The following is an 18,845-nucleotide window of genomic DNA, read 5'->3' as shown; positions in this document are numbered from 1 at the left end:
TTGTGATCTCTGTAACGACATCACGAAACATGATTTTTTTTTCTTTATTGATAATATGCAAAACAATGCCCGAAGCATTCAATGATGTTCTTCCCAGTCCTCGGACTCATCTAACAGTGCTTTACAAAATGTATAAAGAAAAATCATGTAAGTGGGAAAAGAGGATCGAAGACACAAGACGCGAGAGCGCTAAGTTTTAACATATAAGAATTAAATATGATATTTCTTTATAAAAGGATGAAATAGAATAGAATAGATTGCTGTTCCAAAGCAAACTAACGACTGGAGTTTAGATTTGTAACAGTGTCTTTGAACCATGGTTGTAGTAAAATACATTTCTAGGCTCTTTTTCAGCCATTTACTATGCTGTGGTGAAGACAATTGCAAAAAAACGACAGACAAACTCTACACACACTAAAACCTCCAGATCAGTCAAATGTGACGCTCCCATGAGCAGGATGAGTATGCAACACTCCCTAATGTTTACTAGTGGATGGAAATATATAAGGGTTACATGAGTTCATGTGAAATGTACTCTTGGGACTGGGGAACATTTATTGTCTTTAAGTTAACCATATCATGATTATGAGGTTATAAAATGAATAACCTGCACATTTTTATTTAACAACTTTATATCATTTGGAGTAGATGGGAGAATATTTTATTAAAAGAATTGTAACTTTTTTATCACACCTGTTTGTCAAAAGGACAAGAATCGATTGCAAGTCTTCAATAAAACATATAAGATATGACTACCTTAAGCTAATTCAATCATGAATGTCTTTTTAATTGCTAGATTGTAAAACTCAATTGGCCAGCTATGCATTGGCTACTGCTTAACCTTACCTAGCCATACTTGGAATAATTGCATACTTTTTGATTGTTTATTGTGTGTGAATGAATTATTTGTGGTTTGTTTGTTTTCCAACTAGCTTGCCTAGAATGGGCCATTGAGTTCAAAAGTAAAGTTTTGTTTTAATTGAATTGAAAAACAACAAAAATCAGACAGCATATGTGAGTAAGATTCGTGTTGGAAATCACACTGCGTTTTAAGTCAAATGTGACAGATTTGAAGGTTTCAGGCTGGGATTCTGCTCACACATGTCTTTTCCTCCTCATAGTCCAATCCTTTTCAGCAAGTACTCACTGGTTTGACAATGATGCGCTATGGAGTAGAGTTTTAATACTTGATGCATATTGTTCCAGGTGATGAAGACGTACCACATGTACCACACAGAGAGCCTCAGTGCCGAGAGCAAGCTGAAGGAGGCAGAGAAACAGGAAGAGAAGCACATCGGCAAAGCCAACGACATCGGCTCCAGCCTCCTTCGCTATGGTCTGGATGAACGTCCACAGCGACGGAGCTCTGTCAAGAAGATAGAGAAAATGAAGGAGAAGGTCCGTCTTTTTCTTGAATCGTTTGATACATTATGTTATAAGTGCTGTCCAGTGTGTCCATCATAGGCACTGTGCCTACTACGCTCGAGTGCAAACGATCTGCAAATGGATTTCTGGTGATCTTCTTGAATGTCACCATTTGCTATTTGCACAAATGACACTAGAAAGTTAAAGCTACAAGGAGCCCTTCCCTGTATTCTATTACATACATTGACATATTATACGAGATTAAATCAAATTGATGTAGTAATGCACTAGTTGAGTACATTAGGAATTGGTTTTACATCCTGCATTGATGGGACTGTCTCTTCCTCTCTCTCTCTCTCTCTCTCCAGAGACAAGCCAAGTACTCTGAAAACAAGCTGAAATGCACAAAGGCTCGGAACGACTATCTCCTCAATCTGGCAGCTACCAATGCCCTGGTGGCCAAATACTATATCCATGATGTCTCAGACATGATAGATGTAAGTCAATTACTAACAGAGTCCAGAATGGCACTTTTTAGCCTCAGTGCTTCTTCTGTAAGCTTTTTTATTGGTTTAAAATACTATCTGTTTTTCCTTCTTGGTCACAGTGCTGCGACTTAGGTTACCATGCAAGCCTGGCACGCACCTTGAGAACCTACCTGTCTGCGGAGTATAGTCTGGAGACTTCTCGTCATGAGGGTCTGGACCTGCTAGAGGGAGCAGTAGATGCCATGGACATAAGAGGGGACAAGCTAAGGTTTATGGACACGCACAGCCAGATCTTCTGTCCTCCAGCGCGCTTTGACTGTCAGCCACACATGGGGGATGAGGTGGGTCACTACAGGATAGGGCTGTAAGAAGGGTTACTTTGTTGCTACGTTGTTTGTAGATCTTAGTGCTTGGTGTAGAAAGAAGTGCAATCCTGCTGGTAAAGTTATTTCTGTCTCAATTCCCAGGTGTGTCAGGTGAGTGCACAGCAGCCTGTGCAGACAGAGCTCTTGATGCGCCACCACCAGCTGCAGTCTCGCCTAGCAACGCTGAAGATAGAAAATGAAGAGGTGAGAGAGAGCACACAAGTCACAGAAACATGCATTTTAACACGACACAGGCTCGGTGTTATAGGCATGGAAAACAAATGTAACATTGCCAAAGCAATTGAGAAACACCCAATAAATGCAGGAGAATTTTAGCTTGACTTGCTTTTAAACATAAATACAAATAATATTCAAATGTAATTGACATAAGTAGGACTATACACTATACAAACATCATGTCTGCATATACCCAAGCAAACACGAGATCTGCTGTTAAAAATGAGAGGATTGGTTAAGTCATGAAACATCTGGTGATGTTGGTGTAAAACATAAAAACAAAACCTTGTAAGCTGGAGAGTATTTGTTGTATGTTACTTTGCTGCTTAGAAGGTTTTGTTATTGTCTGAGTCAGTGAGTGAAACTCAGAAATGCAGAGGCTGATGGAAAATACTGGCAGGAAATGAATGTCTTATCATTCAAACCATCAATCAAGTGTTACCACGTGTGGCAGGAAGATGTCTTCAAGATGCATATCTGCTACTCTATATGTTTGATGGTCTGTGACACGACAGAATGTGAATAGGCAGTGGGCCTTTATGAAAAGGTTTTTTTATAGATTTGAGCTTTCTATGATCCAACATGTAATGTAATGTAACCAACCAATGAGGTCATTACATGTTTTTTATCTGTCCTTTAAATATCAATCTTCAGCTGCCGTTACTACTCCTGCAGGTTATCTCTGTAACCTGAAAAAAAAACTGTTTTCAAATCTCTCCTGTCTCCACTGGGGACACATCCCAGAATGCTCTCTGGCCTGCTGGCCTGTAGTTACCTGGGTGTGTGTATGTGTCAGTGGCTGTCTGTTGTGAATATGATATGCACACTGGCTTCCTGTCTGCCTCACTTGAAAGGAACATAGTTAATCTTTCATGTCACGATGCTTCATGCTAGGAAGCTAATCACTCTGCTGTTTACAGTGTGTCAGTCAAAGTGCTGTAAAAATGGCCCTCGGAGGTAATAGCCTTAGAATGGTGCTGGCTTGTTGACGCCACATAGCTAAGCTTGTACTGTATTTTGAAATATGTACATTGGGTTTAATTACAATATTGTTTGCGTTGTTTTCATGTGTGGTTCAAGGTGTTTATCTGTCATTCAAAGTAAATGTGAATGAAATGGTGTTTCTCTCAGGCCACGGTGCAAACAAAAAAAATACATTCAAGACAAAAAATACAACATAGATAAAAATACAATTTAGAGGTCACAAAAAACTGCTGGACTTTTAAAGTGCAATGTAGATGAAGTCAAATATAATGGAAATCATGCAGTAACTGTAAATAACAGCTATTAGAGTATACAATTATATATTACTCCTTGACTAGTGACCTCAGTTTTAATTATAATTATGTAATAATTATATAATTATGTAACAAATTCATTGTATTTGTGGATATTGTTGAAATTAAAGTTTCAGTTGTGTGTCTATGCTGCGTGTGCCAGGTCAGGAAGACTCTTGACGCCACCATGCAGACCCTTCAGGACATGCTCACGGTGGAGGACTTTGATGTTTCAGAGGCCTTTCAGCACAGCCAATCAACAGAGTCGGTCAAATCGGCTTCCTCCGACTCCTACATGAGCAAGGCAAACATCACCAAGAGACGAGGCAATCAGCATGAGACCGAGGGCTTCTACTTCACTGTGAGTTCTCAAATGAGCGCCCGTGGTCCACATACACTGCACACTAATGCACTATAGTCTTGTCGCTTTTTTTCATTTAAAATTTTTTTTTTTCTCTGCAGAAATACAAGGAGTACTTAAATGGCAGCAATCTCATTATCAAACTACAAGCCAAGCATGATCTTCTGAAGCAGACTCTAGGAGAAGGTGAGACTACTTGTGTTTCATTGTTGTTTGTAGTTGGGGGGTTATTCTTTTACGTTCCATCCCATATTAATGTTTGTATCATTGATTCGCTATCATTGAGCGCATTAACCTGAGCCAAAAAGTGTAATTTAGGATTTACATCCCATGTCAATGTGTTCAAAACCTTCCAAGCATCTGCCTTTGGTTATATTTTGTTCGGTAGGTCATAACCGTTTTTTGGGGCTGTGGTGGACAAACAAAGTCAAACTTACAACTGTTGCATACATACAGAACTGCATATGATGCATTTTCACGAGAAAAACACTGATTTTAGACAATAAACAAGAGGGGAAAAAAGAGATGCAACAACAAGATATAAAGGAAGTATTTTGTGCTCAAGCTGAAAGCACATACACAATTTCAGCCAGAAAAAAACGAGTTGCACTATGAAGGTAAGGCAAGGCAAGGCAAGTGTATATATATATATATATATATATATATACACACAATTTAGACTCAAGGCAATCAAAGTGCTTTACAGGGGCATAACACACATCAAGATTAGACATTATAAATTGATTTAAGAGATAATACAAACAAAGAACAAATACAGGCAGACAATTTGCCAGAAACATTTCACTGTGCACTGTTCGTGGTTTAAAGACAGGTTTTCTTCATGATTTGATTTGATTTGAATATTTTATTATTGTGTCATGCATTAGCATGCCCAGCCCACAAGGGCTTACAAGACACCATTATAAAACACAGACAGACCAAAAACCAAAAATAGATGCTAAACAATACTAACATTAACGATATAAACCATCCTGACGTTTCATCCAGGCTTTAGTAACAAAAAAGGCCAATTTATAAACATTACATCATCATTACTCCAAAATATTTCAGGGTTTTGAGCAAACATTTACAAAAGGTACTTCTAGTTCGGCATAGAAGGGACAGTGTAAAAGAAAATGAGATTCATTCTCCACTTCTTCTCTCTTCTTCAATCTCTCATCACCGTAAAGGTTTTATTTCTCATGCACTGATCGTGGTTTAAACAACGGTTTAAACGGTTGGAGAATATAAATGAATTCTTAACTCTGTCCATGCTCATCCAAAGCAGATCACATGTTAAAGAATACAGTACGGTAGTAGTATTGTACTTGAAGGTTAATTCTTGCCAAATTGTGTTTGTATATTTAATCAGAATCCGTAAAGTATATTACCAGGTATGTTCACACATACAAGGAATTTTATGTGGTCTGATGGTGCACGAAATCAACATACAACAGAAACAGCCATAAGAACGAATAATGTCATTGTCTTTCTACTTCAGACTCATTCAAACGTCTGCTTAAGGGTTGGAATTACAAGCGTTTGACATACAGGAGGAATGTGCTGGAAGCTGTTGCTTATCACGTGACGTGAATCCTTGAACAAAGATTTCCGATTGACTGATCAAAGTGAGGCATTAGTGTGTTTGCGTACAGTGAGAAGTGTGTGTGTGTGTGTGAGAGCGACTGTGTGGCGCAGATATCAGAAAATCATCACACTGACTGTACACATCTCAGCTCCCTGTACAACCTCCCACTCTAGTTGCCCCTGGTTACGCTTTCCCTCTGCAGAGCCAGTAGACAGGCCATCCCCTTCTGGGGCTCTTGTGCCGTTTCTAGGGCGACCGCTGAATGACCGCTGCCTGGCGGTGAGTCAAATGCAGCCATGGCGCTCACCCTATTGAGCCTGGCTGAATAGGCGGCCGTTTTTCTCATAACATCCCATTCCGTCTCCATCTGCCAGCACTGTATAGCTGGCCAGCACTCAACCGTACAGCAAACTCCTGTGATTGTAAACCTAGCGTATACTAATTTAGTCTCTTTCTCTGCCATTTTTTGTCTTTCCTTTTAGGGGAAAGGGCTGAATATGGAACAACAAGGTAAGATGTCTAGTGACAAAAAGGATGAATAAAGTAGGCGACAATTTGTAAAATCCTTCCTGTGTCCCTGGATTTGGCAGCAATGAGTCCACAGTGTGGGAATACAAGTTAACCTCAACTTCCCTCTTATTGGTTGAACAAAGGGTTTGATCCTAATTAGTGAAGGCGGTGCTCAGAGTTGTTCTTTCTGTTCAAATATGTTAAGACTAAGGAATGCAATCTCTTTGAGATAAATAATGTCCTGCCCTTGTTCTATTTATAACAGTGAGTAGAAAACAAACAAATATTGACAAGGCAGGCAGACTCATGATTAATTGAATTCAAGGGTTTGACTTTTACCTAGTTAAATGTATGGCACATTTCATTAAATAGAGACATATCTTCATCAAAGTGTTGTGTTGGTTAATTTGCTCTCGTCATTATCACTGACTTTGATAAAGTGCTTGCCTCTTGCCATTCTGTCGGGGGTCAAATCAAATGAATAGTTTGTCAAATTTTGGATACACGATTATCTGCTTTCTTGCATAGTTTGATGAGAAGATCAAAACTACTGCCATGACTTTACGCTAAATACGAAGCATCCAGCAGACCATTAGCTTAGTTCAACATTAACATCAAAAGCATGGGGGGAAAAACTAGCCTGAAATAGCTGGTCAAATTCACAACATGTTATTTTTCCACCTTTTGCGAAATAGTCACAAAGTAGTCAAAAGTTTAGCTGTTTCAAGCTGGGTTTCAGTCTTTGTGCTAAGCGTAAGCTAAGCTAACTGAGTCAGCTTCTGTTTTACTGTACAGATGTCCTAAAAAAAAAGCATATTTCGAAATTGTTCCTTAAGTTTTAGACATTGTTATGTTTTTTTCTGGAAGTGCTTATAATTGTGATGAAGACATGAGAACAAATGCATTTTAGAAAAAATGTTTTAACGATTGCATTGTTATCCATACTTACCATGTACCAACCATACACCCCCCCCCCCTCCCACCATCTCCCCAGGCCCCCCACTCTTCCCCCTAAACCCCAGAGAATGCGGAAGTCTAGACCTCGCTCCATTTTTAACCGTAAGCTGTTTAACGGCAATATGGAGGCCTTCATTCAGGTATTAGCCCATCTTTGCTACTTGTCCTACCATGAGCTCAGCTGTTTCGCTAGCAGTCCTTGGGCGGGGGGTTCTCTTGACTTTGCCCACTCTTTTACCCAAATGTTGGCTCACTCATGCACTGACTTTCCTCTTGCTCATTGCCTTGTTTTCACAGTCTTGCAATTCAGGAGAGACGGGGTGAGGTGAAAACCCAATCAAACAGGTTCTAGAGATGGTTTGATTTGGCAAGCACTCCACTGATGCAGGGTTGCCTTTTTTTTCAGTGTTTCCCCTGTGAGCCCCCAGCCTCCAGACACTGAATTAATTTGGCTTCATGAAAGTCAGTTGGCCATGCACCAGTGATGATAGGCTATGCAAATAAACACATGGCCACATCCACTCTAATGCAAAATCTAACTAATCAGACAGTGTGTATCTCAGCAGTAGAGATAGACATCAGGATGCTGTGAAGTCCAGTTGGAAGAAACATTTAATTTAAAAAAAGGGAATTAACGTCAAATTAATTTGTCAAGCAAGCTAAACATTCCCTTGATCCAGATTATATTTGTTACAGAGCAAATAACCCAATCGATTTATCGAGACAGTATTGAAAATTTGAAAAATTGATGGGTGAGGAAAATTATTTGTGAGTTAGTGCTGGATTTATTTAAGCCTTTCACTTTTTTTGCTTTAATGTTTGCAGCCCCCAACCCCCTTCTCTTGGGGTCGCACCCTCCCACACCTTCCCTCCCTCCCACACACTCACACACTCCCCTGCCGAGTCATGTCCTCATGTCTCTCACCCCACAAGGCACTGATGCTTCGGCTCTTCTCTCAAACCAGGCCCTACTCTTCTTCTGTCCCTGGTCAAAAATCTGTCTCTCTCACTAACCTGTTGTGGTTGTTGTTGTTGTTGTTGCCTCTCTTCCTCTTGTCTACGTGCCTTACTGCTCTCTGCCCCAGGGGACGACGGAATGTCCGTGCCAGAAGTCAGGTATTCTGTCTTATAGCAGGGCGGTATTCATCACACTATGTTCACTACTATGCTAATGCTAACCCACACTTCTGTGCCTCTGTGCTGTTGGCATTCATTTGAATAAACTGTATACTGTAGTAATGGTAACATGCCACCATTTTGTTCTGCTTATTTTTTTGAAATGTACTTTTTACATAAATTAATTAAAAAAAAAGGTGAAATAATTAACACCGTTCTGTTAACTCTGTGAAGTTAATTCATTCGAGAGGCTGCCTTTGTACGCCTCTGATGATAACACCCTTCTGGCATGACCATTTGCTTTCAATTATTTTCTGTTTATGTGCTTCCAATAATGATCATTTCAATCTGTCTGGTAGGATTCAGGCCAGCCTATACCAGTGGTGGCTGAGAGCTGCATTCGATACATCAACCTATATGGTAGGTACCTGTTGTTGTTCAACAAAATGACTGGGCACACTGTATCCAGTGCTTTCTTACACACTGTCTGTCACATAATGAAAAAGCTTCATTTGTTCAGGTCAGTAGTTGTGCCGTGCGCTTGAAAGCATTTTTTAAACAAGATTTACTATCCACCATATTTTTTAATTGGAATATCCCAGACGGAAAAAGGGTCATTAGTCAAAAAGCCTTTTTCTATCAAGAAGAAACTTTTTGAGGAACCTCACCCGTGTTTCAACTGGAGGCATTAGGGACTTCATTATCAACTCACCAATAGTTATTGGGGCCAAACAAAGTCCAAACCCCTGGAGGTATTCATTTTTAATTGCTCAGGAATTATTGGGACAGAGTTTGCAGTGCTGTGGATTTTTACAACTACAAATGTTGTGGCTGCTACATCTGTCCAGCTTTATTCACATGAATAATTAAGCACTGGCTGACATGTGTGTCACTGTCAATATAATGAAAAAGGCTGGACACAATACAAAAGGAAATATATAACGGTCATAACGGTCTTTTGATATCCAGTCTCACACTGTTTTTGCAGAATTTTTTGCCACACATAAACATTAAGTACATAGCCTAAACTATCATTTATGTTTTCTTTTTCATATATTTTCTTTCATTTATTTTTGTGTATGTACTTTCTGGCTCAAAAGCTGCTGTACATATCCATGAGATTTGCATTGCTACCATTTGTAAATATATCCTTTTCCATTTCACACCAACTACTCCTATCCTTCCACAGGTATTCAGCAGCAAGGCATATTTCGAGTTCCAGGTTCCCAGGTCGAAGTCAATGATATTAAAAATGCATTTGAAAGAGGTGAGTCCTAGTGCGATTGTTGGCCATCTTCTCTTGATTGATTTTAAATTGCGTTTTGTCCACCTCAGACTCCACAGTCTCTCCCACGGGCCTCTAAAGTGCAAATAAAGAGGCTTTGTGTTGCATTTTAATTCCCATAATGGATATGTAAACCATTTTAAGATGCATAATACATAAGAGACAGTGTCTTGGCGTTATAACAAATGAGGAAACATAATTGCACTCTCATAGTTTATATTAATCTCTGATACATGTAAAAAAAAAAAAAAATGCATCAATGCCATGTTAGGTTAACACTAATAGCCGTAAATGACTGAATGTATTTCTGCAGGAGAGGATCCGCTGGTGGATGATCAGGATGACCATGACATCAACTCTGTGGCCGGAGTTCTTAAGCTCTACTTCAGAGGGCTGGAAAACCCACTGTTCCCTAAAGAGCGTTTCCTCGACCTCATATCCACAACCAGTGAGAAATATTCCTAGGATTTTTCATTTTTTTTAAATCTGAAAATTTCTATCAAGGGTATACTGTAGCTTGTTTGTCTGTGTTTCTTTCATGTACATTTTTTCATAATTTCAGAGCTTGACTCCGGTGCAGAACGAGCTCACCACCTCCAGCAGATCATTGTGACTCTTCAGCGGCCGGTGATCGTGGTCATGAGATACCTGTTTGCATTTCTAAATCAGTGAGTGCACGTCACCACAAAATAATCCACTCGTTGACCCTCATAACGTCAGTGATACTGCAGTTAATTTGCTTCTCCTCTCTTTCCAGTGTTTCTCAGTACAGTGATGAGAACATGATGGACCCCTACAACCTGGCTATTTGCTTTGGCCCCACGTTGATGCCCATACCAGATGAGCAGGACCCCGTCTCCTGCCAGGCGCATGTTAATGAGATCATTAAGACCGTCATCATCCACCATGAGGTCATCTTCCCCAGCCTGCGTGAGTTAGAGGGACCGGTGTATGAGAAGTGCATGGCCGGTGGGGAAGAATACTGGTAAGTTTGCAAGAAGAAGTGTCCCAACATGTGTCAGTGTGTATAGTTAATGGGGCTGTGGATGTGGCTCAGGAGGTAGAGCGACTATAACCCACTTATCATATAGGTTGGCAGTTTGATGTGTTTGAATGGGGGAATGAGAGGCAGTTTGTAAAGCACTTTGGATAAAAGCTCTGTTTATATGCAGCCATTAAAGCGCTGTTATTTCTCAGTTAACAACTTAAAGGTGCTGTAAGCAAAATGGTTCTTTTAGCTAACTTCCTGTCAGTTACTGCAGTTAGCAGTCCCCTCGCTCGTCCCTACGTCACCACATTAATGCACTGCGGTCTTCAAGCAGCGAGTTATCTAGCATCATCTCTGATCAGATAAGTGTGATAAAACATGATAAAAACCATCAAAACAGACATTGGGAAGGATTTTTACCTGCTCCGCCATTGTAGGCGCATAAACATTCACCCATCAGTTGCTCTGGCGTGCACCGGCAGTGAGACCATGAGTGAGACGGGTCTCGGTTTGTAGCATTCTCTCTTGTGATTGGCAAAAAAAATTGGGATCCTCCAATAAGTTTATTTGCCGATTACATGCAGAGCAGCTGACTGAGAGATCGGCTTTATGAAACGCGCACATTATGTAAGTGATCACTGTATGAATAAAGAGCGATTTAACACTTATATTCACATAAATAAACCGCTTACTTCACCTTTAACAGAAAAGGATTTTTTTTTTTACCAAACGTAAATGCTTAGACAATATGCATCAATTTGTACATATAGCACAATCTGCCTCTCTGAAATAGTTTTTGTTTTTGTGTTTACATTCTATTTGTGTCAACTGAGAAACACTAAAATCAAATTAAGTTAGACATTTTATTTGTCTTTAATTCATGAAAACATCTATATGGTTTGGGGACTGGGGAACTGACTTTTTCTGTGCGTTTCTAACTATTTGATATTCCTCCATTCAGTGAAAGCCCCCACAGTGAGCCAGGAGCTCTTGACGATGTAGACAATGGTACAGGACCCAACACTAGTGATGAAGGTGAGTCATTAAACACACACACTGCAGTCCCACATGTAACAGCTGATATAGGCACAAGTCTTAAATTAGATTCTGCCCCATTTCTATATTGTACTTTTTTTTGTTGGTGTTGAAGAGTTGGAGCAGATAGAGGCCATAGCCAAGTTTGACTATGTGGGCCGAAGTCCAAGAGAGCTATCGTTCAAGAAAGGAGCCTCTCTGTTACTCTACATGCGAGCGTCTGAGGACTGGTGGGAGGGTCGACATAATGGCGTGGATGGGCTGATTCCACATCAGTACATTGTGGTTCAAGATATGTGAGTAAGATACATTTAATCTGGGAAGCCCAGTAAAGGATTTTTACAGCATCAGAAAAAGCCTCCAGCATCTTAATTATGTTGCTCTATTCTCCCAAAACGCAAGTTTCTATTATTCCCATGCTATGTTGGCTTTTTCAAAAGTCTTGGACTTTTATCATTTATGCCTTCATAAGGATCAGTATGAATAACATGCTTAAGTTTACCTTTGTGTTTTTCTTGTTTTCTTGACACAACTACTGTAGTTGCAAAGGAAACAAAACAAATGCCCCCCAAACAGCAATTTGCAATAGAGCTGTAAGGAGTATTTTGTAAGTGGTCAAGCTCATATGATAAAATAACTATGGACTGTAAAAGTATTAAGGCTCACAATATTGAAGACATTTTAGATTTCGATGTTGTTTTTGTGGAAAAGGAAATGTAAATGTTAAGTTCCATCTCTTAACGCAGCCTGGCCAGGTTTACAATTTCCTGACGGGTGAGGTCATTAATGTAGATTGTTCTCTTCTGTCTGTCTGTATCAGGGATGATGCATTCTCAGATAGCATTCAGAGGACTGACAGTGCAGCCAGCAGTGGACTACACCGCGACGAAAGAGCCTCATCCAGAAATGACCGCCAATCTCCTTGCGAACACACACCTGAGCACCGCTACGGAGCAGCACTGGGAAGGTGGGGTTAGTTTAAACTCTGTGGGATGCATACTATTTTTAGTGAGAAGAAGGCACAAGCACACACGCGCAAGAAAAACAGTGTGTACAGTGCCTGGTGTAGACATAATTCGTTGCAGCTTTTTATGAGTGAAAAGTTTGATCTTTTATATTTTAAATACAAGTGTTGAAGAAATTAAAACCGGTAAACTATTCAAACTGTGATTTTTTTCCTAGGGTGAGGGTGCGATCGGATGGAGCCGCAGTTCCACGCCACAGGAACGGCGCTGATGGTCACAGTCCCAGCCGCGCTGCAGACCTGCCTCCTAGGGTTCTGCCCCGGCCCTGCAGCCCACACAAGATATCTGTTAGCAGAACCCAGTCGGACAGTCCAGAGAAACGCCGCCTGGCCACATTTGGCAGTGCCGGCCACATCAATCACCCTGACAGGAAGGCCTTCGCCGACAGCCACTCCCAACGATCCTCACCCAGCACCACTCGCCATGCAAGTTTAGGAGATCACAAAGCCCTGGAGGCTGAAGCCCTGGCTGAGGTGAGTTTTATTGTAGCCTATTTCTTGAAAATAGACAAGCACAGTAGAAGTTCTGGTGACTCAAAAAAAATGGTTTCAAACAATAAACCTATCAAAAATAAGGATTTAGATTGTGAGATGGACTTCTCCCCCATCCCTAGTGGCACTTGTTTTTACTTAAAGTAGCTACAAGGATCATTCCGTTTCTGTTAATACTATCGGTACCTTTGGACAAAAGCGATAGTGTTTTGTGTGAAAGAGAGATCGAGACACAGCAGGGTGCAACGTAATGAGGTTATGTATTTATATGTAACTATGTACGATTGATAATGGTAATATGACGATGGTGAAGCAGATTAAACTTTGATGTAGTACCGTTCATAAACACAAGCTTTTCTGGTCTGCCTGCCGTAAATAGTTGTGTAAGTTCCCAGGAAAAAATCGGACCTGTGCAAAGGCATTAATAATAACTACTCTCCATTAGTCTGTTTCAGAAACAAGTTCCTCATAGGAGGTTTTAATCCTTTGTCTGATGGTTGATATTAATAAAATCTAAATGTCGAACACAATTATTTCCCCTTCTGCTCATGTTTTGTCCAGGACATAGAGAAAACGATGAACACGGCTCTCCACGAGTTACGTGAGCTAGAGCGACAGAACGTAGCCAAGCACGCCCCCGATGTTGTTCTGGACACGTTGGAGCCCCTCAAACACCACAGTGGAGGAGCCCAGGATCCTCCCGGCAGCCCCCTCCACACCATGGTGATCCGGGATCCTGACGCAGTGCAGCGACGCAGCAGCAGCAGCTCCTCCTCCGAGACCGTCATGAGCACTTTTAAACCGGCATCACGTCGGCCCAGTGCCCCGCTGAGGCCCCCGCCCGTCAGGCCCGTCCGGCCCGCCCCGGTGATAGGACAGGGACAACTGCGCTCCAGCAGCTCCGGTTCCTCTGGTCTGGGCAGCCCGGGCATCACACCCACCGACAGGGTCTTTTCCAAACCTCCCTCCCCTTCACCCTCAACCTCCTCCTCCTCCTCAGACAGACAAGGTAACATGTAGCATAGTCTCAAGTCAAGGTGGTGGAAGAACATTAGCATCACATCCACACGTGGTCTGTAGGCCTACGATGAATATTTACCACTAATCTTGTACAGTGTTAGGACGGCTGCTGCTGCTGGTGGTTTCTGACAACCCTTGTGCCCCACACATTGACTGGTCGGTATAGACAGGTTGATATACTGCATTTACAATATTACACAGAAATAGGATTTAAATCTATAAGAGGAATTTTATAGAATGTGCTACCATGCTGAATAGCCACATGCTGGATAAGAAAAATAAAAAAGAACACACTGGAAAAATACTTCTGTGTACGGAAATCTGACAATGAAACGGCTTGTGTTATTAGGTTACGATGTTGCTGTGAGCTTGGACTTTGTATCTGGTTTCATGTTCCATTATGAGGGAACACTTAAGGGAATATTTCACCACTTGGTCAATGTAGAGTATGTAGTGTATTAAAAAATTGTCTTGGCCACCATTTACATTGACAGAGAAGTTTCCTAAGAGAGTCCCATCATCTACCAACAAGAGCAAGACTTTCGACAACAGCCTGTGTCTGAAATCGCTCTCTGTTCACTGTGTAACCCTATATTAACTGTCCGGCACCTTGGGAACGTTGTTTACATGTGAAGTTGTTAAAAATCCAACAAGGGAATGAAAAAGTTGTGAGCATGTATGCATGTGAACGCTTTGCTGCCGACAAGCATTTTGCAAAAATGACAGTTGTTTGATTCTACATGTGTAAGAAATGACGTAACATCATGGATTCATGAGTGTCAGAAATCTCAATATATTCTTCGACATAGATTTAACTACCAAGTGTCTAGTACATGGGGAGATGTGGGAGAGGGAGGGATTTCAGACACCGCCCATAGCTAAATGGTAAAACCAGGGTAGAATGGCATTAAGTTGGCGTTCTTATGATGGTTGCTAAAATCTGTCTCGGAGAAAATTACATCTGTTTTGGGGACACTATTTGAAAATAACTTGTTGCGGACATAATTTTTTACCTCACCCAAGCACCAATCCAACCCATGGATGCCAAGGAGAAAGGGCTGTAATCAACAACAGCTTTTAATGGGATTGGCACATTTCTCTACAAACTATTTAGTTTTTTCTCAAAACATGAAAAAATGAAATGCTCTATACATTTTTCCCCAAAGAAGAAGAGGAAGCCGTTGGTGTTTTGGTTTTTTCGTTGGGATTGGTCGGAGAACTGAAAGCACAACGTATTGGTCATCAGATCAAATAATGCTGCTGATATCCTGCAATGGCAGCATGATGCTGACAGCATCCAAGGTCATTTGTCCTGGGTTGGGCCAGGTTAGCTGGAAGCAGTACAACAGCAGCAGCACAATTCAAAACAAGATGGGACTCTCCTTGTTGCATTTCCTCTGCAGCCAACCAGGACTGTTAACACCCCACTGAGACTCTAAAGATTTGCTAAATGCATAGTGTTGACTGCATGTCAGTAATGGCTCAGTCAAAACTATATTTTTCCTTCATTCTATTAATCTCAGAGAAGGTCAGCAGACAGCAGAAGTGGACCAGGACACAGGGCTACAGCTACATAGGAAACATTGACAATTATTGTGGACCTTATACACATGACACCCATATAACTAATACAAATGAAATAAAGATGAAAATCGATACAATGTTCTTATAATATAGTCATCTCTCTATATAAAAAGGTTAGCTTTGTTACCTCAATAAACAAGTAACAACGTTCTCCTACAATTCAAGTGGCTAATGCACTTTTAGACACTACAGGGAACTGTGCCGACTTTGTAGGTCTTGTGTTTTCATTTTGATGAAGTTGTACTAGAAACATGATATAGCACATCCGTACGATCGAGGCTTACATAATGTCTAGATGGCACATGGTCCCCTCAGGCTGTGTGGGTGTTTAGGGGAACTTGTTTACTGTTGGTGGTGTTTGTCCTCTGTCTTATAAGGATGATCAATATATCTTTAAAGTCTAATAGGTACGTCGGATTGAATATATATATATACTCTTAAAGGATACTTGTACAAATAACCTTGTATGATAGGAACAGGATATATTATCATGTCTAGGCTGTAGATTTTTTGTAACTCTTATCCTTGCACAAACATTAACAAAACAATAAATCAATGAAAATTCACAGAGGCGTCTTGTTTACTTTGTCTCGGAATGTTCAATAAAACTGTAAATTGCTATGTGGAGATGAGTGGTGGCCAGTGTGCCGGATATTTATCAAAAAAGCACACAACATTTGTGTCTATAAAGGGAATAGTGACCCTGCATTATTATTTTTATTATAGGTTTAAATACAAATATGCAACCGTTTCACTACATACAGTATACACTCAATACTTTTCTGGCTTAACACAGCTTGGCTTACCCATACATGTGCTGACAAAAGTGAATTTGCAGCACCATCTACTGGTGAGAATAGTGTATGCTCATCCTGTTAACCAACTTGATTAGGTAACACTTAACAATCTAATGAGCATAGATTTACCATCCTTTATTCAGGGTCACAGCCTAACTATTAAGTGTTTTGTTGATGGCGTAGAAAGAAGCCTTGTAAGGTGGCCCCGAACTCCACCTGAATTAATACCTGGCACCCGGTTCATAATAATAAAGTAATCCAAGGTTGGAAAGTAACTTTTACTTATGCTCTTGTAATATACTTAAGTACTGCACATACATACTTTTATTTTACTTATTATAATATTTATATCTTATGCTACTTCATACGTTTAGGGCACTTCAGTTCAGAGGAATGTTTGTTTTTATCTGACGGCTTAAACACTTTAATTTGTATTGTAGTATTTTTAGATTTTTTTCTTTATGTGAAAGATCTTAGTTCTTCTTTCATCACTCCACATATGCACCTTTATACCTATTGCTTGCATCTCTTTTGTACTTAACAGCACATTCAGTTACCACTCATGCCCTGTAGATGGAGCCATTGACACCCTGAAACAGAGAAAAGTGCTGACTCATAGTGTCTCCGTATTTTGGTTGGGTTTTGAAATTGCATTTAAAAAATTGCAGTTTTTAACACTTTAGAGCCACTAGGATATTTCAGACCACTGCATGTATTCCAGTAGTGGTCACATTCTTAATGTTAGTGATAGTAGGACTATGTTAACATTACATTTAAATATTCAATTACAAATAAAACACAAATCCTAATTAGTAAACGAACAGACATTTTAACAGTTATATAAACTTGTAGCATCAAAGGTAAAAGTAGGCTACTTGTTTTGCAGAAAGATTGTGTTTATGGGTGATATACAAATTATTAGATTGGTAATACAATTTTTAATTGGCGATGCACTGTTCTTAAAAAGGCCAATCATAATTTTGTGATAAAATATTCATTTGAAAACTAAGAAGGAGCCTTAGCTGTCAAACAAATGCAGTGAAGTCAAAAAGAACAAAGACTGTTTGAAAATCTGCTCAAACGTCACACTGACACTTTTTCACACGACTGTTGGAGCAGCTTGTTTATATCTCCTGACATCTTGAACCAATGTGATTGGCAGTGTTGAGAAAATAAAGTATAAACAACATGTCCAGAGCACCTCAGCAACTGTTCTTTGAACAAGTTCTTGCTTGCGTGTGTTTCTTATTTATCCGTGAAGCTGGTGGACGCATGTGTGTAAACCCCTCCACCTTCACCTCACTAGTTCATTTGGATTAATTCAATAATCTGAGAGAAACCCTGAGCTGAAATAACGGATCACTGGATGATTATTATAGCACGGAACACTATCTACAGCTAAAATACATGGTTTTAGATTTATTTTTAAAGAAGACACATACATAAAAAATATAGACATGCTCTTCTCTCCCTTGCTGTGTTTTCCATAGCCTGCACTCACAGCCTGGTTTAATTCATTTAGGTGTGTTTATTGAGATTAAAGTGGGAAGATAATCAGATTATGACCTTGCCCAAGGCCTGACTGGCTGCCAAGAGGGAACGGACCACCCGTGGACTAACACCCATGCTTTCCGGCTGTGGCTCCCTAGTTCAAAAGGCCTTTTCATTAACACTGTGATATGATTATTAAGGCCACCAGAGTTACAGCAAACACAAGGTCTGGGATTGTGGTATCAATCCTCTACGTATTTCCAAACAATGCAACACTTCATTCCCAGGGTATTAGGATGCGTTGCAATGTGCGTATGAGTAAAAAAAGAAAACGTGCTTGTTTATTGTGGCAACTCTTGTGTTACATTTCTTGTTATGATAAGCAGTTTAGCGTAGTGACCTCTAGCCTGAAACATACAAGTTCCAATACACGCATTGTCATGCATTTGGGGCTTTTTTAATTTCCCATTTATCTTTGCATCTGGCGTGGTATCAGTACGTACGGAGGCTGGGTGTCTCTTTGGCTGTTGACATGATCTTCTGCTAAAACAGGCCCCAGCTTTCCATCACTGGTTGCTTGATATCAAATAAAATAGCAGACTAGTATAAATAAAAGACCCCAAAAACCTGCAATTTCACAGATTTTATGGCGACTTGGGGGCAGCAGTGACAAACCTCAAACCACACCGCTGACATTACATACTTTCAAAATTGATATGGCAAAATTGTTAGCAAACATTTGTGCTTTAATACACCTAGCAGACACTGAGCAACATGTTGAGTTGCGTTTGGGTCCACTTTGTATGTTGTTGAACTTGTTTTGTGCTTGGCAGGAAGCATACAATGACTTTTTAGAGAGGTTTTG

The 18,845-nt window shown here is 40.3% G+C and overlaps 1 protein-coding gene across 2 annotated transcripts in view; it reads left to right on the top strand.

Moving 5' to 3' along the window:
* The window catches only part of LOC307249900 (SLIT-ROBO Rho GTPase-activating protein 3-like), a 31,620-nt gene extending 15,378 nt beyond the window's left edge, over window positions 1-16,242 (top strand). Inside the window, exons 5-22 of one of the 2 annotated variants that reach the window (XM_080026796.1) lie at window positions 1,207-1,398; window positions 1,734-1,862; window positions 1,973-2,194; window positions 2,321-2,422; window positions 3,896-4,093; window positions 4,195-4,279; window positions 6,164-6,191; window positions 8,234-8,264; window positions 8,624-8,684; window positions 9,454-9,531; window positions 9,863-9,997; window positions 10,112-10,217; window positions 10,307-10,534; window positions 11,499-11,572; window positions 11,688-11,868; window positions 12,393-12,539; window positions 12,755-13,070; window positions 13,650-16,242. In XM_080026796.1, coding sequence (XP_079882922.1) covers window positions 1,207-1,398; window positions 1,734-1,862; window positions 1,973-2,194; window positions 2,321-2,422; window positions 3,896-4,093; window positions 4,195-4,279; window positions 6,164-6,191; window positions 8,234-8,264; window positions 8,624-8,684; window positions 9,454-9,531; window positions 9,863-9,997; window positions 10,112-10,217; window positions 10,307-10,534; window positions 11,499-11,572; window positions 11,688-11,868; window positions 12,393-12,539; window positions 12,755-13,070; window positions 13,650-14,108 — 2,772 coding nt within the window. In that variant the 3' untranslated portion in view covers window positions 14,109-16,242. Of the gene's footprint in view, window positions 1-1,206; window positions 1,399-1,733; window positions 1,863-1,972; window positions 2,195-2,320; window positions 2,423-3,895; window positions 4,094-4,194; window positions 4,280-6,163; window positions 6,192-7,185; window positions 7,289-8,233; window positions 8,265-8,623; window positions 8,685-9,453; window positions 9,532-9,862; window positions 9,998-10,111; window positions 10,218-10,306; window positions 10,535-11,498; window positions 11,573-11,687; window positions 11,869-12,392; window positions 12,540-12,754; window positions 13,071-13,649 lie in introns of both variants that reach the window. The other variant, XM_080026795.1, reaches the window with a different exon arrangement.
* The last annotated feature ends 2,603 nt before the right edge of the window (window positions 16,243-18,845 follow it).

This window comes from Ammodytes marinus (assembly GCF_949987685.1).
Source record: "Ammodytes marinus genome assembly, chromosome: 4".
NCBI lineage: Eukaryota > Metazoa > Chordata > Actinopteri > Uranoscopiformes > Ammodytidae > Ammodytes > Ammodytes marinus.
Note: the sequence above shows the minus strand (reverse complement) of the source record. Positions and strands in the feature narration are given on the sequence as shown.